This window comes from Rhipicephalus sanguineus, chromosome 1, assembly GCF_013339695.2.
Source record: "Rhipicephalus sanguineus isolate Rsan-2018 chromosome 1, BIME_Rsan_1.4, whole genome shotgun sequence".
Lineage (NCBI taxonomy): Eukaryota > Metazoa > Arthropoda > Arachnida > Ixodida > Ixodidae > Rhipicephalus > Rhipicephalus sanguineus.
Window position 1 is genome coordinate 186,841,248 of NC_051176.1, and position 27,791 is coordinate 186,869,038.

Consider the following 27,791-nt stretch of genomic DNA (forward strand, 5'->3'; position numbering starts at 1 on the left):
TAGTAGCTGTGCTTGCTGACAGCTCAATGCGCGTGAATCTTTACACGCAGCTTCCATAGCTACGACGGTGTCCTTCGCAGTTTCGAAGGTTAAACACGTCGTTTCCAGCAGCCGTGTTTGCATGGTTACGTCATTGGTTCCGCTGACTATCTGGTCGCGCTACATGCACTCTCGAAATGTTGCGAAATTGCAGTCTTCGGCTAATTTCTTCAACAAGGCAATGTAGTCACTTACGGTCTCCCCCCTCTTTTCGATGCCTCGAGAAAAACTTGAAACTTGCCACTACTTCTGATACACGAGGGGCGTAGTGCTTGCCAAGTGTGGTAAAAATTTCGGTCAGTCCTGCTTGGGCGGGCCTGCTTGGTGCTAGGAGGCCTCGTAGCAGAGAATAAGTCTCTGGACCGCAGCATGTCAGAAATACAGCTGTCAGAAATACAGCATGTCAGAAATACAGCTGTCAGAAATGTAGCTTGTCGCTCGGGATGTCGTTCGCGATGAAGTACAGCTCGGCCCGCTCCCGGTATTCCACTCACTCCGATGTACTCGGGTCAAACGAATCCAGCTTCCCGACGACAGGCATGACGACGTGTGATTGTGCTGTGCCCGTCCGGTTCGTCAGTCGACCTCGTCGCCACTTGTGATAACCGGGTAGTCCTGGGCCATGCCGGTCACCGGACCGAATCACACACACGTACGTTGGTGGGTTCCACACATGACTGGCTGGTCATGTGCGCCGTATTTATTTCATTGCAACATGGACGCCTCCGGGCGCTGGAACGGCAAACTAATCTTATCACAGACACTGTGGGTGGAACTCTATTAATGTTCTCATTAAGAACTAATGCTGTTTGTGAAGATGGCACTTTGCCTTTCAAATGGAGGTTCTTCCATGGAGTGGGAATTTTCAGTAAGCAGGTTTGAAGTTTGAAATTTATTATTATTAGCAATGTAGCGATACATAAAATGCAAGGAATGTCTTGTGGAAAATATTGAGGAGGAGTTGCATGTAGCACAAAGGTTAGTGTACGATGAGGTGCCCACAGGAGCTGGTGTTGCAGCAGTTGACGTAACAGACAAGATGATAGACATGGTTTGAAGTGCCAGCTTCAGATGGAAAGAAGATTTGGACAGGAAAAAGAAGGAATGGTAGGACTTATCGGATGTTGAAAGAAAGAACAGAATTGTGGCTCCTGTGAAAGACCTTGAATCGTAAGAAGCAAAAGCTGATGGAAGGCACACAGCTTCAGGTCTCTGTGCTGCAGCAAGAGATTGAAGTATGAAACAGTAAAGCCATTGCCTATGCAAACAAACCAGCTTTTCTGTTTGTAGATGCACAGTTATTGTCTTTTAATATTGTATATATTGTAAAGGATGCTTTCAGCCAAGGGAATGTAATAAAGTGGCATGGTTTGCAGTATTTACGCAAGTGCTCCCTCTTTTTTTTTAACCACTCAAGGGTTTGTTTCTAGTGCGCAGAGTTTTCCAAGCAGACTTACCGGTCATGGAAAAGCTGGAAAGGTTTGGGAATTTGGAAAAATTAAATTGGTAGCGTTGTCGTGTCCGTGTTATGTGCACATGACACAACTGTGTGCAAGTCATGTATAAACTGCATGTTGTATGCAGCTTGAGGAAGTTCTGACTCTGAGCATGGTTGTCGATCAGCATGACCAGATAATGAAAAATGTGGAATGCTAAAGAAGCAAAAACTGCATGTCGTGTGCAGCTTGAGGAAGTTCTGTTTACGGGATTCACGGAGGTGATGGCAGCAGGAGTGAATTTCAGCGGTAATGAACGTTGCAGTTGGAGAAGGTAGGAGCAAGCTGGGAGTTGGTACTTGCACCGAGGAAGATTTCGGCAGTGCTGAAGATGACCACATGACTTACTGTTTGTATACCATGAAGGACATTGCCAGAGAACTTTCCACATCGCAACCTGATGCTTTGACCAGCGAGGAAGGATAGGACGTGTGCTGCAGCAGCTATGAGGTCCGAAACGCCACATGCACTTGACATGCGAGCCATGCGAAAACATTAGTGAGGTCACATGGACGCATTTTTGCACATTCCAGAAGGTGATCATTGAAGGTTTGGGCGAAAAGAAAACAGACAGATCTTAGCAAGTTCTCCTGCTGCAAATAAATTAATTTTAAAAAAATTATGTATGACTTGGTGACATGAGTTTTAGGCCATAAAAATATTTCAGATAACCCATGAAAATTATATCACCGAGGCTTTTCTGTACTCTGCTACATCACAAAATGACGATGAATTGCGTCATGTTGGGTACTTCACAACTCTACATGCTATAGGCGCGAGAGAGTTTTCAACGGGCTCTAAGGCTACCACTCCAGCTTACACTGTGACAGTGTTGCGTGGTCAATGCAGGCCTGGAGTTTTTTTTGTTACTTCACTGTTAGGTGCTAAAGCAGGCCTAGATCACTGCACTTGTGTGCGCGTATGCTGTCCTACCTGCCTGGCTGAGATAGGGGAATATGTGAACAGCTACATGGTAGCCTTTAAGCTGAATGTTGTTTAATAAGCCATATGGTGCAGATAGCATGGTGCACAGCAGGCAGGCACTTTGACATTGGCGCTGTTGCACTTTGACGATAAGGGACTGAGCAGCTGATTTCCAGCAATGAGGACACCACCAGCAATAACAAGTAATGCAAAACCAAAATAAAGTCCTTTCCTGCAGCCTCAATTAAACTTATTTTTCAGCATGAAAACAAATATATTCTTCTATAGGCCACCTCCCGAAAACTGGCCCTCCAATCTGGGAAAAAAATAATGTGCCCTTTACACTTGTTTAGATGGTAATACATGTCCGAAAAACAGTGATGTATCATGAATTCCAATTCGAGATTGAACCTTCCCATTCCAGTGCATTTTGCATGGTTCCTTCAAATTACCATTATCCCGAAGGTTTTTCTGACCAATTTGTTATGTATATCTCGGAATTGTTGAAGGTAAAACCACCACTGAAAAGTATCGCAAGCTCTGCACAGTGCTGCAGCCACCGCCACAAGGTGGACATGTTTACCAAATACGAAACTGAAATCTGGCTACTGTATTTGATAATCGCATTTGGACAAGTGTGTAAACAGTCGCATGCTTTTCATGGGCTAATGGGACAGAGCATGCGCAAAAATATATTTCTGCAGATTGGCGGATCATGACCTATACGATGGACTGTGGTATTACTGCAGAGTTGCTTTATGATGAGAAGGGTGTGTTATCTCAATCGCCCTTCACAAACGATGAACCTTAAAGGGGTCATAAACCACTTTTCCAAGTAATGATCTAATGACCTCAGTATCGGAGTTTACTGCCTCCCGAATCGATTGCCGCAAAAATTTCTCAAATCCGTCATGAATGAGTGGAGTTACGGGGGTTTGGCGCACGCTCTCAGCGCTTTCTCTCTTTTCTCGTGTCGACGAGCGCACTGGAAGCTACATAGGGAGGGATGGCATGGGGGAAAGAAGTTACGTCAGCGCGCGTTATGAAACGCGATCGCTCTCCCGCTGTGATTCGCGTGCGCGAGTGCGGCTGCCATGTACTGAGGAGTGCGGAGCCGGCAAGTGGCGGCACCCCGTGGCAAGAAGCGCATCTGATCCGAACGCCACTCTCGATTTACGTCGGCTATCGGCCAATAAGCATGCTCTGTCTCTTGCGACGTAAACTAGCAGATCCGCGATGTCAACGTGCAGACGCCCCGCCCACCGACGAGAGTGAGAACCGGTCTCTGTTTGAAAAGAGGGTGCCAGGGGAAACGGCAACTTCGCGCTCCGCTTGTGGCATTTATGCGGCGCGCACGACTGTAATATTTGGCAGAGCAGTTCATAGCCGTGTCAGCTTTCCACAGGATGTGTTTTTTCAACAAGCCCAAGGAGTGCTTCATGACCCCTTTAAAACATGTCTTTCGTGTCCACTTCTGTTTTTCAAAGTGATACAGAGGTGTCACTGACACTTACCCCATCCCATCTAATAAAGTATGCTTTTAGCAAGTATGCTTCCAGTGTCACACCACTGCTTTGCAACTTTGTTATTCTGGCTGTTGACAGAGGACAGGCTACTAAACTTCACAATGAAATTTGTCTTGCTGTTTTTGCAATACGTAAATACGTAAATTGTTTTTGATTTCCTTGAAAGAAACAAGATCTGTCCGAATTTGCCAAAGTTTCTTCTTGTGCTCGCTAGAACTGCGTTGTGTAGAAACTGCAGCACTCAACTACTTTGTTATATCGAAAGAAAACAGACATGCATTTCAGTGGAACCGAAAAGGTTTGTTGCATCGCAAAGTTAGTTATATTCCAAGTTCGAGTATGTTGATGTTGAAGTTTAATGTTTGACAGAAGCCCGTCTGGTCGGGATGATACATGGTGAAGGTAAAAAAACCCCGAGGCACTGAGCCAACCAAAGTGAAAATTAAAACACACAGAAAAAGACCTTTCGGCGCCCGCACGGGAGCCTTGTTCACAACCTCCAGAGTATCCAGAGCGGTCTTCCAGAGCAGTCTTGCACACATCCACAGCCAGGCTGTCGATGTCCTGGACCTAGTTCGGCTTTTACGGTTCTGTTTGTCGAATACATATTTTACTTTCGGAAAGAAGTTGTACAAACAAGTCCACGGAATGGCTATGGGTGCTTCTGTATCGGTGACCGCTGCTAATTTGACGATGGAAGCGATTGAAAGTCGAGCCCTCTCCTCGTTCAGCCCTGCTCCGAAGGTGTTCTTCTGCTATGTGGACGACATTTTTTGCATCATACACCGAGAAGCGGTTCAGGCATTCATTTCACACCTGAACAGCATGGAAGCAGCAATTCAATTCACGATGGAGGAAGAAGCCGAAGGCAAGCTCACATTCCTTGATATGCTCATTGAAAGGAAAGGGCCCACTTTGACATTTGGCGTGTTCAGGAAGACGACCCACACAGGGCGTTACTTGCATTTTGATAGCATGCAACCTGCTGCTCACAAAAGGGCAGTGGTTTTTACGCTTCTATGACGCGCACAGAAAATCTGCACAAGACAAGAAGACTACGCAGCCGACGTACGCTTGGTGCGGCGGGAATTGTCAGCCTGTGGCTATCCGAATTCCTTCCTGAACACTGTCGAACGACAAATGGCACGTCTGCAATTGCCCTGTGCTGCCTCTGGTAAAAAGCGCGTGGGGATACCTTATATCCCTTCCATAAGCGAAGCCCTAACCCATGTTCTGCGTTCATACAACGTCCAGGTGGCACATGTTCCAGACCAGGAACTGCGACAATCACTCGTTAATGTGAAGGACAGACTACCCAAAATGAAGTTACCTGGTGTGGTGTACGGTGTCCCATGTGCGGATTGTGACGACGTATATATTGGCGAAACTGGTGACTTTGAACGGCGTCTCAAGCAGCACAATTATGACGTGAAGAAAGGAAATGTGAAATTCAGTGCTTTGGCTGAGCATGCGTCAGGTGGACACACAATCGACGGAAGAGGGCACGTGTTCTCGCTAGAGAAAAAGGATTGTCACGGCGTCATCTTGAGTCGCTCGTGATACAGACCACACCGCGCACTCTCAACAGGAGCGATGGTAATCTGCCACCAGTTTATTCGCGCTGCCTGTGTGACATATTCAAGCGTACATAAGGCGAACTGCTTGACACATGTTTTTCATTTCACTTGTGAACTAGGCTCCCGTGTGGGAGCCGAAACGTCTTTTTCTGTGTGTTTTAATTTTCACTTTGGTCGGCGCAGTGCCTCGGGGTTTTTTTTTACCTTCACCAAGTTGATGTTTGTTATGTCAGTGTTATCTATACTACCAAATGAAGCAGCTGTATGTATGGTGTGAATAACTTGCTCTAAGGCATTTATTCCGCTGCTTCCTTAATTTGACCTGCTGAATGATTCAATTGTTTAGTCCTGTCAAAGATGAATAACAGAAGTTGATTGTAAATTTGTGGGGCTGTGCTGTCCATTTTCCATTAAAGGGACACTAAAGCCAAATAACATTTAATGTCAGCGTGAAAGGTCAATGTTCGAGAACTGTAAAATGTCAATATTGGACACAGCAGCACTTCAGTAATTGAGAAAGCAAGGTAAATGTAGGACACAATTTGCACCACCAGTGGGACATTCTGGAACACAAGCTCGATGACGTAGTAGGGCCTCAGTACAATTATTCACTAGTGCTCAAACTACCAATGACAAATAAAACATTTCATTGCATTACAAGATGAAATAAAATTCAACTTTTACATTTCAGTATGATTCATACAAAAAAGTTGGTTACCCTTGAGAACACGGAAGTTCCGTTTTCACCAGCCTGTGTTCCACTAAAGCCCCTTGCTCCGCTGCGCCACAGTGCCGGCTGTCGGGCAGCGTGGGCATGGCGAATGTCGCGTGAGAAGACCGTTTTCGCTGGCGGGCGGTTTGTATTGTGCTAAAGGTATAAGGACCACAAAAACATGATTTTCTTTCAAACTAAGCATTTCCTTGGCATGAAGCAAGCACTCTGAGGTTTCTGAGATGCTATTTCAACAATCCACATCTACTCAATATTTTCCTTTAGTGTCCGTTTAAGCATGTTGCCTTGTGGTGTGGTTTTGCGTAGTTGTGTGTCATTCAAAACGGGCAAGTTTTAGCAAACTGAATCCATCTGAGAGATATTCTGCACCTAAATTAGCTTTGCTCTACCTTGGGACTGTCTTTGTCTCGTCAGAAGAATGCAGTGTATGGCAACTTCATAGTTCAGTGAATAAAGCAGGGATGAAATGATGTGGGTGCAAGACCAATGGGGCTTTGCAGTGACAAATTTTGTGTCTTGTAATACTATGTGATCACTTGACAGCATGCTTTGTGACAATGTAATTGTACTGGCTGTTTCCTAGGTTAATTGCTCATAACTTCATAAGCTAAATGCAAAAATTATGGTACAAACATTGCCATTTCGGTTACATGGAAACTTCCCTGTGAGGTATAGCTGTGTCAGATCTTTAATTTTTCTTTTTCATTCCTGAAACATCTTTGGTACACTTATCACTAGTGCTTTTAGTGTGTTCTCTGTAGGCATGAATCACTCTTTCAAAAGTTATAGCATCAGAGAGGAAACCCCACATACAATAGCTCTTGGGTCTCCCATTGCACTTTAGTGTTGTTGTCAGACAGAAATTGCTGTTCAGGAATTTCTGCTGCAACAAGGGAAAATTCTCTAATAGCAGGTTACATACTGTTTATTTGTGTGGGCTAGATGGACCATTCTTCAAGCCACCACCTTGGAATGTGGTATTTGGGAGCAGTTGGCCAGGAGCACAGGCCAGGGCCCAGGTGGTTGGAGGACCCCTTTGGTTACAGGACTTGGATGAAGAACACATTGCCTGTCAGCTGACTTGGATGGATGCGGTACGCTCTTTGCTTGTCAGTTAAGCTGGTTTTAAAAATTACGACATACAGTAATAACCTGCTTATTAGTTTATTTGTAGGTTTCCCGTGTATAACATTTCGGTCTTCGGGTCCCTGCAAAGAATCTACAGCCACCTATGTATTAGAATCCCCTTTTCGCACGTTGTTCCCACGACATTCCTGCCCGATGGAGCTTATAACAAGAATGTTTATGTTACATGATTTCACTAGCATGTAGACAGAGGGTGGCAGTGCACCACCTGCCTTCTCTGATGCTGTCGCTGCACTGTATGTACTGAGGAGGTATGTTGATGAGTTTGGCAATGTGGACTACCACAAGGCCATCCAAATACTCGAAAAGGGTTTGGCTCTGCCAGAGGCACGAAAGAAATTAGACTTCCATGAAGAGTTTAAGCCATAAATTGATGAATAAATTCTTGTGATGCAGAGCTTTCTGCAATGTATGTGTTTTATTATTTAGCATATTAAGGAATATAAATTCCTTTGATTTAAATGCGTAACCATTGACGATTACCTCTTTCCGAGACGCTGTGTTCCCGATGCGACCAGGCCCATCGAGGTCAGCTGCCTTTTATCTGGCCACTCGTTTATAGACAGTTCTTTTTTCCACGTTTTTATTTATTTTTCATCATCATCATCATTTATTTTTCCCTTAAAGGCCCCTCTCGGGGTATTACATAAGGGGGGGGGAGGTTACATAAGGAGTTACAAACGTATCGGATCACAATACTGAAACATAACACAGAGAAATGCAGACTTATTTAGAAGCAAAAAAAAAAAAAAAAAAAAAAAAAAGAAAGGTTACAATTTGAACGAGGCATATAAAGGCGAAAAGAAAGAACAGTGTAAATGAATTTTACAGCGTAAGATGATCAGTGAGCAACTGCTTAAACACAATAGGGTTTCGCTCAACGACAACACAGTCCAAGTCATCATTTTTTTCTTTACTTTCCTGTCTTCTGTCCTCTTTTCTCTCCTGCTATCTTCCTTTCCTCTATCTCTTCCCTCCTCCCGAAATAGTAGGCAGGCGTTGTGCCCCTCTAGGTGGCAGTTGCCAGCTTGCTCTCTCCCTCTTTTCTCTGTGTCCTTGTGTATCTGTGTATGCAAATCAAATAATAAAAATAATTACTAGCAGCATTTTTCCCGATTTCACCCACATGTTCGTGTTATGCGTTTCCTAGTTACTGTGTGATTTTTTTTGCGGACCCGTGAAAAATGTATTGAAGGGGTTCTATTGTATTTAGCGAATTGCTGTCTTTGTGTGTGTGTGTGTGTGTGTGTGCGCGCGCTCGCATTTGTATTCCTATTTTTGCCAGTATGTACCTTTTTTGACTACAGGGTGTGGTGTAATTTGGGGCAGCAAAAATTAGCAAAAATATTTTAATTGCCATAAACATGACTGAGCAAAATTTTAAAAATGGAACTTGCAAAGCTAAAACAAGAGGAGTGACAACACCAAAGCTGTAAATATTTGGCAGGAACATTTTATCTACCTCTGTCGCACAGGAACACTTGGCCACACCTGCTGCAGAATGCACTCGCCGGCGATTGCATTAGATGAACTCACTTCTGTGCATCGAAGAATGTAGCCTCAGTAGCAGTGGCTCAAAAAGGAGGTAATGTAGAAAGCTGTCATGGTCTCTAGATGGTTAAACACAACACAGGAACACCGAGGATAACGAAAAACTTCTTTATGCGAAAAAACCACTAAACCATTTACATAAGAAGTATTGAAGAAAGCCCGACTATATAAACAAACATCCCTTGTGCACACTATCCCAAAACTAATAAAAATATTTACAGTTTCATCACGGGTTACTGGCGTTGATGTGGCAGCTCCGGTGCTGAGGCGACGACTTGTCGTGTCTGCGAAGTGCGTTGCTTCACCGGAGCACGACCGTCTGTTGCACCGTCAGGTAGCTGCAGTTGCCGGTCCACGCCACGTCAGGTACTTGCTTTGTCTGTACCGCTTGTAGTCCGGTGCGCGACCCACGGAGCATAGCCGCAGAACGTCTGCGCGTCCTCAGGAGAAGGGTCTCGCTGATGCGCGCTGGTCGCCCTCCTGGTCACGCCTCCCAGGTCACAGTACGTTGCTGCGAAAGCTGGGGCACATTCCCAGGAGCTGTGCTGGCGGACCTCAGGCGAACGCCTTGCCACGACCACCGCTCGTCCGTGCCTCTGCCCGTTCCAAGCGCTCTCTGCCTTCCTCCTTCTCCTCGCCGGCCACGTCGCCTCTCGTGCCTCTTCTTCTCCCTCTTCTTTGCGTTCTTTTTTCAATTCTCCTTCAATGTATGGTCTTCTTCTTTCTCTTCACTCTATGTTTCTTCGTATGACATCTGTCTTTTCTCTCATTTCTTCTTCCTCTACATCTCCCTCTTCTGCCAGAAGTCAACAAATTCATGACAATGATACGCCCTCCTTTTGAAGAGTTTTTCGGCATGAAAAACTGCTCCTGACGTCCCAGGACCTTCCATCGTCAATGTGTGTCATATAAACGTTCTCTCGATGCACTTCACCGGCACACTCACATCACATCACTATCACCAATCACTTCACCACACATCACGGCTATTTCACTAAACGTCACATCCCATGTGTCGCGGACAGTTCATAGGTGACATAAAAGCACCATGTCACTGTGTCTACTGTAACAATTCCACCAAATGTTCACCATAAGAGTAAAGTGAAGTCTTAAAACACACTCGCTTACAGTGGAGAATCACTATGCCGACTACTCAACATATTCGACAGTTGGCTGTCTCGAAAACTCTCGTGTTGCTAAACTGCATGAAGAAAGTCCTAAAACATACAAGCAGGGTACCCTTAATTGTCACACTGTGACCATTATCACAATATTTCTTTTTCGCTTTCCCATCTACTTGCAACATCCCTCTACAAACTTTTTAACATCTCTCCGCAAACCCGGCCAGAACACTACTTTAGTTAACGCAATTACAGTTCGCCTCACTCCTTTATGCCCCTTGGCATGGCACTGCTCCAATACAGATAGTCTATACCTTGCCAGGCACCATCAATTGCATACACTCTCTACCTTTGTGCACGAACTTCCTGTACACCACGCCATTATTCAGTACGTACGTCACATCTCTTCTCGTTCCTTCACTCATTGGCTTCTCTCGATCCTACGTACTGCAATTTTCAGTGTCTCGTCATTTCTTTGCTGCTTACCTAGCCCAGCTGTGGGTATGCCCAACTCATCCAGTGTTGCAGACGGGTTCACCTCCTGTCCTACCTCTTTTTTAATGAAAGTCTCCTTTGGCACCGTTGCGTCTCTTTTTGCATCTTTCGCCTTTCCTACGCGACCACGTATCCATGTACTAGGCATTTTCCATTGTGCCACTGGGTCGTCAACGGCTCTTACGCCTTTCACATTGCCTAACACCACGTCATACAAGGGCTCTTCTAGACACAGTGCAGTTATACGCCCTGTGAAATATGGGGTGTCTAACAATATTCTGGCTTCCGGCAAATACCTCTCTGACCATCTGCCAGCACTACTCGTGACGTTTTTCCTGTCAGCTCCATGTCGTTGACCAAACTTCGTCTAACGAGCACCGTACTAGCACCCGAGTCTCGAAGTACCGACACACGTTTGTCGTTCACTGTCCCTTTGACAACTGGCATATTAATATGTTTCAGGCCCGCTGCGGTCACAGCTGCACTCACTATATTCGTTATCTCAGTTTCCTTTCTGTCACCTTTCTGTCCTTCTCTATTAGCTATCACCGCTGATACTTGATCTCGCGGTTTCCTTCGGCATTCCTCAGTCTTATGGCCTCTCATATTGCACACCTGGCAATAACTTCTTTCCCGTTGAACACCGCATTCCACTAGACAGTTACGGGCTTGATGACCAAGGCGATTACAGAGGAAGCACCGTTGCTGCATCTGCTGCTTTCTATGCTCATTATTTCGGGGCTCAAAATTCGTCTCCTCTTCTTCTCCTGTGATCCTCTCTTTATTCATATGTCCTAAATTTTCAATCGCCTGAGCTTCCATATATTGGTCGGAATAATCAGCTACCTCATCGAGTGATCCTAGCTTCCTTTCCTTTAGAAACACACATAGCTTCGGGTGACAACAAGCAAGAAATTGCTCCCTAACCATGCTGTCACGCACACCCTCATACGTTTTGGGAGTATCAGCCATCTCCATCCACTGTCAAAGTAGTTAGACAAGCGGCCCACAAACTGCTTTCCCGTTCTCCGTCTTCGGCTTACATTTACGAAATCTTTCACGGAAGCCTTCAGCAGTCAGCCTGAACCGCTGAGCAGTGCTTTCTTGGCTTTGTCATAGTCCATTGACTCGGAGGCGGGCATTCTCCCAAATACACTCAAGGCTTCGCCTACTAAACAGAGACTAAGTGCTGTCGCCCACCTCGCTTCTATCCCAACCTTGTCCCACAGCAATTCTTTCGAACCGGTGTAAATAGGCATCTAAATCATCTCTCTTCTCATCAAATGGGAGCCATTAACTTCCGCGGACAAATGCTCTTAGCTCTCGGCAACTCCCTTTCGCTAGAAACCGACGACCTACTGTCATCATCTCTGGGAATAGAGGCGTCTGCCAACCGCAACTTTAAGAGAAGAATCTCTTTCTCAGCTTCACGTGCCTCGCGAGCTTCCTTTTCCGCGCGTTCAAACAAGCTTAGCGACTCCTCTCGGCTGAGTCCCAGCGCGGTCGCGATTCCCAACAATTTCTCGTAATCCATGTTCCTGTGAAGTGAGAGACCAATTGGGTAGGATAATCAATCCTGGCAGGCTCGCCAATATTTTGTCATGGTCTCTAGATGGTTAAACACAACACAGGAACACCGAGGATAACGAAAAACTTCTTTATGCGAAAAAACCACTAAACCATTTACATAAGAAGTATTGAAGAAAGCCCGACTATATAAACAAACATCCCTTGTGCACACTATCCCAAAACTAATAAAAATATTTACAGTTTCGTCACGGGTTACTGGCGTTGATGTGGCAGCTCCGGTGCTGAGGCGACGACTTGTCGTGTCTGCGAAGTGCGTTGCTTCACCGGAGCACGACCGTCTGTTGCACCGTCAGGTAGCTGCAGTTGCCGGTCCACGCCACGTCAGGTACTTGCTTTGGCTGTACCGCTCGTAGTCCGGTGCGCGACCCACGGAGCATAGCCGCAGAACGTCTGCGCGTCCTCAGGAGAAGGGTCTCGCTGATGCGCGCTGGTCGCCCTCCTGGTCACGCCTCCCAGGTCACAGTACGTTGCTGCGAAAGCTGGGGCACATTCCCAGGAGCTGTGCTGGCGGACCTCAGGCGAACGCCTTGCCACGACCACCGCTCGTCCGTTGCCTCTGCCCGTTCCAAGCGCTCTCTGCCTTCCTCCTTCTCCTCGCCGGCCACGTCGCCTCTCGTGCCTCTTCTTCTCCCTCTTCTTTGCGTTCTTTTTTCAATTCTCCTTCAATGTATGGTCTTCTTCTTTCTCTTCACTCTATGTTTCTTCGTATGACATCTGTCTTTTCTCTCATTTCTTCTTCCTCTACATCTCCCTCTTCTGCCAGAAGTCAACAAATTCATGACAAAAGCTGTCGGTAGTATCTTGAAACCATTTGTTTTTGTTATTAGGAATATTGTGTATTAAAACATACCAAACTACAAAAATAAAATAGTTTACTATTCTCATTCTCAGGCAGCGTACAACCATGGCCACTAAGGGGCATGCCAGAGCACATGCCGTGCAGTGGCCACACGTACTAAGTTTATCCTAAGAGCTGTTTGTAGCTATGACAAATTGTTAAGAAATATTGCCTAAAACAGCTAATAAATGTTGTGCTATTGACTTACCCATTGCCATCATTTTCACAGTGCACTCCTCTTGCTCATGTTGCAGCACCGTGCCAAAGTGACACTCTGTGCACTTAAGATACTCACTCTCGTTTGAGATGCATTTGTTCGTTTTGTTCGTTTCAAGGAATTCTATGATATGTTTAAATATAATATGCTCTAGTATTTTACATGAATGCGCTGTTAAAGAGATTGGTCTATAATTGCTTAATAATTGAGCATTACCCGATTTAAATAAGGGCAGAATTGAAGCACATTTCCACGAGAAAGGAAGTGTGGCTGACGAGAGAGATTTTCTAAAAATAATTGTGAGGTATCTGCTACACCAAAGAGAGTATCTAACTAGAAAAGCTGTTGGGATGCCATCGGGACATGTTCAAATATAGCTTTTTTCCTGCAACTATAGAAGCCTGAAATTTGTTGCCCGGAAGTGTGCGTTGCTTACCACTGAAAGAATTTCTGGAAGCATGTTCATGAATGTTGATTTGCTGTTATTGTTTTGTTTTCTTTTCCCACTCCTGCAATAGCCTCATTGAGGCTGCAGTATGTAAAAATAAAAAAATAAATAAAAAATTTAATATTGCCCGTGTGACAGGGGTATTATTCAGTGGTGTAATACTGAATATACTATTAAAACACTCAGGGTTGGAATCATTCATTCATAAATCTAATATTTACTGTTATATTTTTTAAATATTCAGTGTATACAGTAAAAGACATAGCCATGGTTGGCATAGCGACGTGTGCAGATTCTTCAAACACCGCTCTCTCTGTACATGTTCATCCAGATATATAGGGCTGATTGAAATGATTAAAGCGACATGGACAGAGGGAACAGAAAAAGCAGTACGTATGGAAAGCACAAAGACATGTTCGAAAATAAGGCGATTAATTTACCGGAAGGCATGCATATTGTGTTGGATACATGTGTTCATGCATACAGGTTCGTACATGGGGAGTGTTCGAATCTAAATGCTACTCTAACAACTGTAACTTTAACCCGTATGCATGACCTCACAACCTGTCACTGACAAGCCACCCATTAGAACATATCAATCACAAGATTTCTGGGATCGTTTGAGCCCTGTTATCACACCAGCAAGTAGCAAATTTTCATTAGAACCACTGTTAAGCCCATTAGGCTGAAACAGCTGTATCATCGACAAGTTGAACTTACCGTGGGCTTCCCAGATTAAAAACCTACTGCAAGGAGCAAACAACGCCAAACACGATGGTCAAGAGGCACCTGCTCTTTACGATCGGCACTGACTGTGGCTGGTTGACTCGTGATACATGGTGTCTGTGTTTTTTCGTTGTGCAGATTGGCCTTAATGGTGCAACGATAACCCACAGAAGCCACTTGCCCTAAGATGGAAAAACACTTTTGTTTTCTGGAAGAAAACAGGGAAGCAAAAGTTTTTAAGCAGTAGGAGATCCCCATTAAGCAGAGTATGGCCCATTGTGCAAGTGAGAACTTGATTACTATATAGGGCAACATACCATCACAATTTCTTCAGCTTCAGAAGGAAAAAAGAAGCACTTGATTCAATTTAACAGATATTTTGTTGCTAAAAAATATTTCTCAGGCTGGCATTTAGTACAGAGTCTTCAGCGCTGGCATACTCATTTTGGTAGGCTTGTGCGAATAGTAAATTTCAGGTCCGAAGTGAATTCGAAGCGAATAGCGATTTGGTCGAAGCGAATTTCGATGCGAATTCGAAAAGTTTATATCACGTAATATAAAGAAAAATGAGCATATCTGTCATGACCCAACTAATTAGTGAAATATTTTTAAAGTTGAAAAAAGACACATGTCATTCTTTTAGGTTCAAAGGGAAGTGGAAGCAACTTTGAGTAGTAGCAGGATTTGACTTTTGGTAGAGTGCAAGTGATAACCTGTAAAATATGTTACGTTGTCAAATTTAGTATACTTAGAGCATATAAGCCGGTATAACAAGCTTCTAAACTTAAAAAAATGATGAATCGATGTGAGGGTAATTTCAAAATCCCGCATAATTAGGATTTCTGCAGCCTCGTATTCTGCAATGTAAATTTGAGTGGATAATTTGAAGCGGCGGTCAGTACCAGCCTGGTTAATTCGAAAACTTTGGGTGCCATGTGCCAATTCCCGATCTCGATTTAGCCACAAATCCGCAGAAACTATGGCCCTTAGGAGCCACAAGGCAATGCGATGCAGCGATACTAATGGGTGACAAGTGAAGCATCCCAGGCTCGCTGCTGCCAGCGCAAGAAAAAACAAAACAAAAGGTGGTCTCGTGGTCAGCTGAAATGTGCGCCTGCGGAAAAGAAGACATGCTTCACTGCAACACAGCGGTGACATGCGGGCAGCATGACGCATGCTTCTCTCAACGTCGGCGCGTCATGATTTACCCATACTTTCTAGGAAAATAGAGAAATTAATGTAGGGCGAGTCTGACGGAATTCGCGATGTATGCGAACCTCCGATTGGCGGTTGTCGCGGCAATTTGCGCACTTGCACTACTGACGGAGTACTTGCCTGCAACGCCTACTTCGAAAACTTCAATGATGATCTTTTCCACCCAGTCGCATCATGATGCACTGGCGCTGCGAGGAGCAGGTGACATGCTGCCTGCGTGTCACCACTGTGTTGCAGTGAAGCATGTCTTTTTTTTTTTTTTTTCCCGCAGGTGCGCATTTCAGCTGACCGTTTTTTTCCCCCCTTTTTTTTCTTGCGCTGGCAGCAGCGAGGCCCACCGTTTCCCCGGTTTAGCGGCAAAATTGGGGCCGGGTATTGCTGGAAAACATAACCCTTGTAGCCGCAAACTAGCAAGCACAACAAACGACCACCTCCGACTACTTCCAGTAATTCAAAGTTCCTTGCATCCCGCTTCTTGTATGTTTGGGTAATTCGAAAACTCACTTAACTAGATTTTTCACAGTCCCAGTGACTTTGAATTAACGATGTTGTACTGTATGTTCATTTAACCTTGAAGTGGGGCTTCGTGGCAGTGCGGGTTTCTCCTGGGAAGGTGTATTCATGGTATAGCACACCTCCACTGCAGCGAAACCACCTTTACAGGGGGTTACATGCGGTTTAAATATGTCTATTCGTTCATTTCGAATACTTCGAAATTTCCTAGAATTTAAATTCGTTTCGAAGCAAATTGGAATACGATAATACTCGTTCGAATATTCGAAGCGCTCTAATATTCGCACAAGCCTACATTTTGGTGTTTCCTTTAATCCTTTCAGGCACGACTTATGAAGAATTGTCTGTAAATACGTCACTTACACATTATTTTAAGCAAAAATGTCGTAATATATTGATTTATGTGTTTTAAAGTAATTAATTGTAATTAAATTGTAATTACTTATTTATTTATTCTGAAGTCATTCATCTTCTGTTTTCACATAAATAGAATCAAATCTCAGGCTTGAAATACAGTGCAATTTAGTTTTTGGTTATATTCGTATTGAGCAAAGCAAAATACTTTTAACGCGGCTCACATAATGCGGCATATCGAACGACTCATCAAACATGGTAGTACCTTTAGCAAAGTGATCACGAACAACAGTACACTGTAAAGTGAAGTTAAATGGAGACATATTTATTATGTAGGAGGTTCAATTCATCCAAGGCTCAATGTATCTTGCTCTTTTTTTGTAGCCCACTAGTCGGCACAACTAGCAAAGACAGGTTGTATACACAGATTTGTACAAAGTGCCTCAAAGGGTTAATAAGAGTGCCCTGTACTAGCATACATCTCAACCCCTGGTTACATAAGTAACTGAGCCCTGCCACGGTGTTCTAGTGGTTGTGGCGCTTGACTGCTGACCCGAAGGTCGCGGGATCGAATCCCGGCCACGGTAGCTGCATTTTCAATGCAGGCGAAAATATTTGAGGCCTGTGTACTTAGATTTAGGTGTACGTTAAAGAACCCCAGGTGGTCGAAATTTCCGGAGCCCTCCACTACAGCGTCTCTCATAATCATATCGTGGTTCTGGGACGTTAAATCCCAGATATTATTATATACATAAGTAACTGACATGATTCTTGTTACATTATGAGAGCAGTCTCCTGTGCGTGTGTGTGTGTGTGTGTGTGTGTTACTTTCTTTTGCACATGCACAAGGATTCGTAAATCAACTGTTCATCATTTGCACACTCCTAACCTTATTTGATGATGCTTTGCACCTTGTCTGTTTGTTGTCCATTTCACTATCCAGAGAATGCCCTTTATTAGAGATGTCCTCCCCCAGCCAGTCGTTCTCATTGCCCTCAAGCTAATGACATCAGCTTCATGGTTTAATATTTAATGACACGGGACTGTATCAGTCATGACAAAAAAAAGGAGCACTTCAAATTATGGCTGAATATTGCTTGGTTGCACATGTGAGGTGCATGTTTTCTGTGCTAAAATCCAAATAAAATAGTGGATAAGTTCGTGTTTAGGTTCAACATGCTTGAGTTTCATGCCGGTTCAGTTCCTGTTTGGAGAAATAAAAATTTATAATGGTTCACGAGTTGGTTCACAATGCTAAACTGGTTCTAAAACCAGTTCGACACTGTAAACTTCACCTTTCCTTATACCTGCCATGGTAGCCTAGCACGTAGGTGTCACATTGCTAAACACTTGAGCATAGGCGTGTGCAGGGTTCCCCTTCAGGGGGGGGGGGGGCATTGCGACAAAACTTCGCAGTGCCCCCACCGCAGTGCCCCCCTCCCTATTATGTCAATGTGTGGGACTGACTTTGCCCCCCTCTTAAGTGAATAGACCCTAGACCCCTAGACCCCCCCCCCCCCCCCCCCCCGTGCACATATTTATGCACTTCAGGACGCGGGCTCGATAGGAGCAAAATGCAAGGATATTTGTGTTCTTAGATTTAGGTGCATGTTAAAGAACCCCAGAAAGTAAAAATTAACCCGTTCAGCATTACATGTTTTTTTTGCCTAGTCCAATCCCCCAATGTAGATTTTTTTTCCTAAATTGCAGATTTAAAATCTTCACTGTGACCTATTTAGAAAAAATTATGCCTAATTTTTGGAGTGTCCATGAAGTGACGAGAAAATGTTTTTCATAGGTATAGATGCATTGCTTATTCATGCATAATGAAACTAAAAATCAGAAAGAAGCCTACACCAATAATATAAAAGTATTTTCATTGGGACAGACGTTTGACAGTTCATAAAAATACGCACGAGATTACTGTTACCTTTGTACTACACAGAATCATGCTGTGCATGCTTCTAAGATGCTCCTTGGTCAGATTTCAATTTCAGACTGGTTAGCAAAGCCTCGTCTCCATGGCTGACTGACATCCATTGAATCTTATTCCAATAGGGCATTTGGGCAGTAGCCAGAATCGAATAAATTGTCGCTTGACTCACTCGTGGCAGAGAAACTCGAGTGCATGTTCATAGCATCATTGTTGTGTATGTGAGCACATGCAAGGAGGCAAAATGCTTGAGGCCCGTGTGTTTAGATTTAGGCACACGTTAAAGAACTCCAGGTGGTAAAAATTTCCGGAGCCCTCCACTACGGCGTCTCTCATAATCATGTCATGATTTTGGGATGTAAAACCTGCTCACTTATTATTGAGCACATGCAAGAAAACTGTGCACCCATTACATATAAAAAAAAAATGTTAACCCAGTTTCATGAAGTGAAAACTTGGAGGACTCTTGAGCTTAGCCTTCAAGAATAGAGTGCGACTGCGTAATTGGGCCCCATGCGCATCACCTTCTCAACTGCTAGCCTGGTTTCGGTTCTCAGTGCACGCCTCAACTGTGCAGCAAGGAAACGAACATCGGTGCATGTAACATTGACAGTTTCAAACTATCCTAGAATGCCTACTGCAAGTGCAGTTGCGCAGTGCCCACTACGCCATAATTCTTCCTTTTGTGAATCAGCGATGGGCCCACTACGCGTCTGTAAGGCAACACGCAAGCCTACGCAGCTGCTCACTTTGTTGATGCTTTTGCTGATGATGATTAAATATGTCTGACCGCTTTGCAATGGGTGGCCCTTTAAAACACCCACTCGTTGCGCAATTCACATGTCTTGGCACCTGGTGCGATTCTGCACTTCTACCGTGTAATATTACATGCGTTAAGGGGACTCCTCCCACTACAAGACATCTATATATAGTGTTTTTTTCGAAGCTCTTTTCAAGCAATAGCGTAGCTCTGTGGTAGAACACCTGCTTGCCATGTAAAAGGCCTGGGTTTGATTCTCACTCAAACCAAATATTAATTATTTTATTTGCATCTTTCTTGATTTTTCGGTCACAGACATTATTGATTTTTCGCTCACAACGAACGGTGCCAACACCGGAATTTCTGTGAAACAAGCTCTTTAACGCTGTCACGTTAAAATCTGAGGAAACAGCAGAGCTGTGGTTGTTTCTTTTTTGTTTTGCTGTGATTCTCAGTGTTTTGTTTCTGTGTTTTGGTGTTGTGTATGTTTCTGTGATTCTTGGCGCTGTTGTTTCTGTATAACTGTGGTTCTTGCGTGTTTCACTGCGGTGGACTTCGTTTGCTTTGCCGTTTCCTTTGCACTTCCTTCTCTCAAACGTCGGGGTTAGCGGCTTTCCTTCTCTGCTGCTTGGCTTGCGCTTCCTGCTCTTGAAGCTCGGGGTTTTCTGCTCGACCTCGGTGCAGCTACTCTCGTGTGAGCTCCTGCTGTGCTCAAAAAGAGAATCAGCTCCTTGCCGGGCTACGCCGCTGGTGCCACCTCGGGAGCACAGCGCCACCTCTCGCTCAGCAACATTTAAGCTAACTACGATGCGCGGGCGCCATGAGGCAAAAATGACTTTACAGGTGGCGATAGCAGCCCCACATTCCCCCAACCTAAATCAACACACATCCCGGTAAGAAAAAAAACAGCTACACAAGCTGTATAAAAGAAGGCAATAAATGTGGTGTAAACGTCCCTTAAGAATGTCCGTGCATTGCGACACCACTGCACAGACGGCTTGTCTGCAGGCTTGATGACCTGACCCCAGGCCTGGACTCTGCCAAAGCAACGTAGCAGTCGGCGTGAGAACCCGTCACTTTCGCTGACGTGTCTTCTGGGCAAGGGTTGCGAACAGGATTTACGAGGGCGGCGGTTTGAAAGCAGCTTCATTGCCTGAGATGTCTCGACCGCATTCCTGGCCAGCAGCAAATACGATGTGCAGAAGACGGCCAGCCGCAGGTGACATAGCTCCCGTTGCGTACGCTCAAAACACTTGATAGAATGGCGCAGTAGGACAAAGGGAAGGGAGCTACAGGTATATCGCCCACGTGGTATGATGGTCAGTACGGCTAGCAAAGATATCAGCAGTGACTGAGATGCCATGTTCAAGTGAACAAAGGTCACTTTTCTTAATTCGTGCAACTCAAGCTAGAATGAGGGAAGTGAAGCACGACACCTCAACATCACGATCTAACTGGTTGTGTCCCACGTGCGACAGGCTGCTCTGCATAGCCTCAGGCCTAATGAGACGCTCGACAACAGCTGGCATCCAATCAGCACCCAGAATTGCCACTGAGGAGGCAGTCATGAGGAGACATCAGCTCTCTGAGGTGGCCCTACTCTGCTCACTCTGTAAAGCAGCTTATTGAGCGAGCAGCGCACCCCATCCCTGACGTAGGACCCCATGCCAAGCTGCAATACCAGACAGCCCGACACACGTGGCCCCTGACCACCTGGCTCCCTGAGTTGTGGCTCCCAGAGTCAAAGAGAGAAGGAGCTATTTACAGAAAACTCGGACCACCTACGAGGCTTCCATGCTCACTCGCTTCGGGCTTGCCTACAATCCACGTGCTCGATGTCTCACTCTCCCAGGATGTGGACCACATGGCTCTCGTACCAATAACTCAACAACATTCTTAAAGAAAAGCATTTAGCATGCTGGAAAGTTCAAACACACCACAGCAACGGATCTCCTCGCTCTCAAGAAAGAAGGTGCCGCTGGCGCCACCTTAGGAGCATGGTGTTTAAGCTAACTACGACGCACGGGCACCATGAAGCGAAAACAGCTGTACAGGTGGTGATAGCACCCCCACGAGCGGCATCATTTGTAAATACCAGCACCCACCTTTGAGCAGCTAAAATCGCTCCCCTGTGGTCAATAAACAAGCTAGTGTGAAGCAGTCACCCTTTGAGAGATTAGAAACCAGATAGACATCGGTTTTTATAAGCAAAAGAAACAGAAACCGCCCATGAGACAAAGCCAAACTTACTGATGAGCACCCACGCACATGCGGATGTGCAAACGATAGCCAATGCTCCGGCCTATACAAACCTTGAAATTGAACCAAACTGTCGCAAGAGGAAAAGTCTCTGAGTGCTCGCAGGGTGATGCCGTTGTTGGGTACAAAAATGGTTAAAAAATTGGCATGTTTTTCAGGCACACAGACGGCACCGTAACTGTGCAGCATCGTCCAAATACTGCAATATGATTCAACTCACTTTAATTAGTAAAGTGAGGTATTGCTTTCAACTACTTTCATGCCACTCTCAGCAAATTGTATGAACACAAGAGAACCAACAGTGTGAAAGGCGAGTTAAAGGGGCCATGAGATGGTCACCCAACAATTTGCAGTTTTCACCCAAAAATAGAAGTAGAGGGTCTATTGTGCCTATACATGTATGAAAAATGCACTGTACAAGAGTATTTCAGTGCAAAATAAGCCCTAGAAGTCGTCGGATATAAACCCCGCCCACCGCCAGCGACCGCCATTTTGCCATGGCGTGTGTGACGTCATGTGCAGCATGCAGCGGAGCAGTCGTCTTCTACAGAGTTTCAGCCGCTGCAAATCGTTGACTTTCAATGCCAAGCTCAAAAAAAAGCTGAAATAGCTCGTTTTCACTCGCAGCTGAACATGACACAAAATCGTTCGCCGGAATGCAGGTGCTCGCACAGCAAGCAGCTTGTAACGTCACGGCTCACGAGTGCGCCAGTGTTTCCCAATTCTCAGGCTGCTTGCATGTTTATAAAATATTCTATTATAAATTAAGCGCTCGACCAAATGCGCTAAAATTTCACCAGCTTGTTCGTGAACGCACAAGGATTAACACGCATAACACAGATTATTGTAGAAAATTGGGCGTCATGGCCCCTTTATGCACCTTAGAAAAGCAGGCTTTCTTTAAAGGGATACTAAAGGCAAATAACAATTTATGTCAGAGTGAAAGCTCAATCTATGACAACGTCTAAAACGGCAATATTATCAACAGCAATGCCCTACATACCGAGAAATTAAGGTAAATGTATCACACGATGAGCACCATGAGCGGCACATTTTAGAAATGATCCCGATGACGTGAGAGAGTTCGACTATAATTAATCACTCGTAATCAAACTAGCTGCAATAAAAAAAGAACCTTCCGTGCATAAAGATACGTAATAAAATGCTGCTTGTTCGTTTCTGTTTGATTCATGGAAAAAAGAACCTCTTTGTCGTTGCCATGGGGAACGGTGCAGCGTGGTTCAAAGGTTCCGTTTTCGCCGAACTGAGCCTCGCCCGACACCCTGCTTAGCTCACGCGGTCACGTCTCAGTGGTAGTTTCGGTATCGCGTACTGCCGCGTGTGTTTTGCGCACTTGGGAAAGTCGCTCTGACAGAAAGTTCAACAAAATGCCGCATGCACGTGATGTTGCTGGATACCCGAATGGCGCACGCCGCCAGTGCACGCCGCTGCGCAGTAAAGGCAAGCAACGTTGGGCACGGCAGCAGTGATGTGAGAAACACCGCTTTCATGCAGGTGATTTGAAGTGCGCTAACGCGATGCGGACCACTAAAACGTTATTTTATTTCAAAATAAGCACTTCCCTGGCAGAAAAGTAGCACTACGAGGTTTCTGGACCGTTATTTCAACAATCAACGTCGACTTAATATTTGCCTTTAGTGTCCCTTTAAGAAGTTTTGTGGAAGTTTTTGAAAAAGCCTTGTGAAATAGAAGTTGGAAGGTAAAGCACAAATAGGCCACTAAGACCGCCCAGAACAGCCACTTGTGGTGGTGTTTGAGCACAGCCTGTCCTTCTGGGCAAAGAAAGTGGCAGAAAAATAAGTCTGTTTTGTCCTTAGCTACAGACAAACTGGCATGCAAGTGCTCAGTCATCAGTGGCATGACTAGGAAACGTTCAAGCACGCCACATGCTTCATTCTTCGTTGAACCGAAGTGATTTAGAAGATAACCTTTGTGTCACAGATGTCCTACTGATCAGACTGAAAGGTGCACAAACAACAGTGCAGGCCAGCATATCTTGCTCATCACTGTCAAAGGTGTCAGGGCAATCCCCCCCCCCCTTTTTTTTTATTGCAGATGTGTTTTACATAGGAACCATCTGCCTGTAACTACCGTGCACCAGTCCGATCCACACTAATTCAAGGCTGCTCTTGAATCACTCCTTCACTGCATTTAATACCCATCCCTCATGCAATACCCCAGCTGGGGCCTTTGAGGTATCGAAAATAAAAAATAAGTGAGTAATCAGAACCTAACAGATTGAATTACGAGACACTTACATGAAAAAACAGCTAACTGCATTTGCATAGTTCCAGTTGGCATCACAAAGAAAGAGAGTATATCTTGATTATGGTATGCGTGACACAGATGCAGGGTTTTTGTTTATGTAGCCATGTATTAAGTAAACTTTACTTGTAGTCCAGCATTTATCTTTGTAGCACCCTCTGTTTGTCCCATTTCTATTGTGCCGCTAATATGAATCAAGAACTCGTACTCGACAGAGTATGCATAGCATCTGTCCATTCATCACTGCGTTTTCAATGTTGGTCAGGGTCAGGTGAAGTAATTCAGCATGTTTGATGAGGCACATTTTGACAGGCACTTGCGGGAACACTGGCTGTGGTAACTATAAGAGAGCCTTTAAAGTCTCAAGGTACATACATTTATACAAAATTGTGTAAGCGATGCTGAGCTAAAGTCTCCTTTAAGTGTACTTAATTACAAAAATTAAAAAATTGTAACTACCACTTGCCTCTACGGACAGCCTGTTCCAGCAGCATTTTGCAGCAGCAACAGTGTCATAGTGCCTGGAGTGAAATTGTTCTCTAATTCAGTGCTACTTGTATGATTAGTTGTATTAGATGTTTGCAGCAGAGTTGTGATTTGACAAAGTTTTGGCGTGGTCATAAAAGTTGCATGGCTCATATGTGCACCTGAGAAGGAAAATGAACAGATTGAAGAACAACTGTTTGACAATAAGGTGAAGCCTGCATATGGTGGCTTCTTATAAAACTTGTCCTACACCTTTTTGCAGTGTTCTGGTGTGTTCACCATGACTCTAGGCCAACTTTTCCATTAGCAAGTTGTAACAAAGTGGCTTGTGTCACCCTCTGCAGGACCTGTTTCGACGATTGGTGCCGCACCATTGTCTGTCTGCCATGTGGCGCAAGCGAGGTGCCAGGGACTGGGCAGGCACAGTGCACAACACGGCCACAGCCACTGTGCAGCAGTTCAATGCAGTCTCACGCCGTGTCACATCAACACTGCTGTGGGAACGCTGGGACGAGGGCAACCGAGTTCGCCTGCTTGCTAAGTGGATTGGTGTAGCACAAGAGCTACGGCTGCTTAAGAACTTCTCCTCACTCAAGGCTGTCATCGCAGCGCTGCAAAGCAATGACATCTACCGATTGTCTAGTGTGTGGGCTCGAGTGACTCCAGATAGACTGCAGACGTTCCTGGAGCTGGCACGCATTTTTTCCAGTGAAGACCACCGGCTTTCCTGCCGTGAGCTCATGCTGAAGGTATGCTGACAATATTTCTGTTATGACAAGTTGAGGCAAGTTAGGTCAAGGGGGAAGAAGGCCTAACTTGCTGTAGAGGAAAGCTAACACACAAGGGTCAATGACCAGTGTTTGCTTTTAGGCCTTGTGTGCACTCCTTATGTACAAACCTCTTTTGGCACCGTGCAGCAATCGGCCCAAAACTTGCACTTTCAATCTCATCATTTCCGCATTCCCGAAGCCCTTCTGCACCGATCTGCAAATTCTGGCTTCTGAATTACGGCTGTTTTATATGTTATAACAGATAAAAACAGCAACTACATGCCCAACTTCAACCACCGGCAACTCGCCAACTATGCGCTCCCCTGGTGCCAATCGGGTCTTATTTGGAAGCTCGCACTTCCAGCGTTTCAACTTTTTTTTAGCAACCTATGTGCCCCTGGTGAAAGCAAAGAAAGCAAAGATAAAATGATGCGCAGCATGTGCTTCTCTTGCTCGACGCATGTGACCAAATAGTGGCTTCCGATTGGCTATGAAAGCTTGTTTTTAAATATTGCACGTGTGCCACCATTTTGAAAAGGTATTACTTTTGCAGGGAGTGTTATCGGGTGTTATCCCCAACGCAAAAATGCGGTGCCTGTTCCATAGACCAGACCACAGGATAAAACCTCACTTTATTATGTGGACCAGACCACAGGATAAACTCTCACTTTATTCTGTGGACCACACATATTCTGTACGTAGGGTGCCGGGATACAGGGATGCGAGATTGAAGAAAGGCATGGTGCAGAATCACATACTACTTGAAATGTTCGAAGTGCAAAGCCCGCCTGGCCTGACATATACAGATAAACTTCGTGCTTATGAACTGAAGCAGCACAAGCAAGGCATGTTTACTGGTGCAGAAATGCGCAGAAATAACTTGGATTGTATGCTTGGTTGGCTTAAAGGGGTCATGAATCACTTTTCCAAGTAATGATCTAATGACCTCAGTATCGGAGTTTACTGCCTCCCGAATCGATTGCTGCAAAAATTTCTCGAATCCGTCAAGAATGAGCGGAGTTACGGGGTTTGGGCGCACGCTGTTAGCGCTTTCTCTCTTTTCTCGTGCCGACGAGCGCACTGGAAGCTACACGGGGAGGGATGGCATGGGGGAAAGAAGTTATGTCAGCGCGCGTCATGAAACGCGATCGCTCTCCCGCTGTGATTCGCGTGCGCGAGCATGGCTACCGTGTACTGAGGAGTGCGGCACCGGCAAGTGGCGGCACCCCGTGGCAAGAAGCGCATCTGATCCGAACGCCGCTCTCGATTTACGTCTGCTATCGGCCAATGAGGATGCTATGTCTTTTGCGACGCGGCGATGCAGATCGCGACGTCAATCGGCAGATGCCCCGCCCACCGACGAGAGTGAGAACCGGCCTCTGTTTGAAAAGAGGGCACCTGAGAAAGCGGCAACTTTGCGTTCCGCTTGTAGCCTTTACGCGGCACGCACGACTGCAATATTTGGCTAGAGCAGTTCATAGCTGTGTCAGCTTTCCGCAGGATGTGTTTTTTCAACAATCCCAAGGGGTGCTTTCATGACCCCTTTAAAACTCCGAAGCCCACTCTTCTTGGAACTTATCTGTCATGTCACCCCACCATGTTTTTTTATGTTGTCTCTTTGATTGAATGTTTGTGAAACTATGCAGGTAGAGCATTAAAAGAAAGGGTACTAATATGAAAAGTGTCAATTGTTAGTCTTTACAGTACTGATCAGTAACCTCCCCATGGCCGCTGTAATTCAACGTGGCGCTCTTGTAGGGCTATTCTTAATAACCCAACCGCCATTTCTTCTTGAGCCACCGATAAGTCAAAATTTCCCAAGTTTGATAAGGCAATTTGCCACTGGAAGGAAAATTCCTTCAGGAAGAAATTTTCCTTCCAGGAAAACAGTTTCCTATTTGGGTTGCTGCCATTTGTTACGTCCTTGTGTGCAAAGCCAGTTAGGTTGTTAGAGATTTGAAACTTTTTATATATGTATGAAAATGTTCTTTTGTTCCTGTTTTTTCATGCTGCTGTGTTTGTTTTGCAGGAGGGAACAGCTAAGTTTGCAGACACAGTAGGTGATGATGATCGGCAGCTTCAGAAAGCAATGCAACGACAACAGGCAGCAGGCTCGGTGAGTACATGTGTAAATATTGGAGAGACCGCCATTGAAATAAGGTATCCCTGTTACAAGTACAGTGTGAAAGGGCATTCTGCATTTCATTATGCAAAAACTTGACTAGTAGCATATGTGAGCATGTGCTACAGTTGTCTGCATATTTTTGCGAGTCATAGATTCCATAGCATATATGAATTTTGGCTGAAACTTTGGATTCAAGGCTGTGTGCCCAGGATTCACAGGAATCCAGTATACTTGCAAATTGTATAACCCTAACGCTTTGTGAACAACTTTATTTATGTGATATAAGCTTTAATTTTTGTTCATCTTTCATTACTTTCTGCCTAAAAGAATGCGATCACCCTAAAAACAAAATTTATAATTAGTAACTTTTCAGAAAAGCAAAGTTGAGAAGGTCCTGCATTTCTTCCAAATGTAATGACTAGGGTACATAAAGCTAGCGATGCGCTCAATGGTTAAAGGGACACTAAAGGCAAATATTATGTTGGCGTGCATTCTTACAATACCATTCCGTAAACCTCACAGCACTTGTTTCGAGCCATAAGAAAAATGCATAAGGGATAACTTCAAGGGTCTTCATATCGCCTCGCACAATCCAAATCAGTGTCGCATATGCCATCACCTTCTTTTACTGCCCAACAGACAGAGCTATGGCTTCTTGCCTAA

At 44.9% G+C, this 27,791-nt stretch overlaps 1 protein-coding gene across 1 annotated transcript in view; it reads left to right on the top strand.

The window, feature by feature from the left end:
- Positions 1-27,791, top strand: part of LOC119403801 (ral guanine nucleotide dissociation stimulator-like 1) — a 105,236-nt gene that overhangs the window by 36,013 nt on the left and 41,432 nt on the right. Inside the window, exons 6-8 of the mRNA XM_037670602.2 lie at positions 7,238-7,389; positions 24,578-24,982; positions 27,033-27,119. Coding sequence (XP_037526530.1) covers positions 7,238-7,389; positions 24,578-24,982; positions 27,033-27,119 — 644 coding nt within the window. The remainder of the gene's footprint in view (positions 1-7,237; positions 7,390-24,577; positions 24,983-27,032; positions 27,120-27,791) is intronic.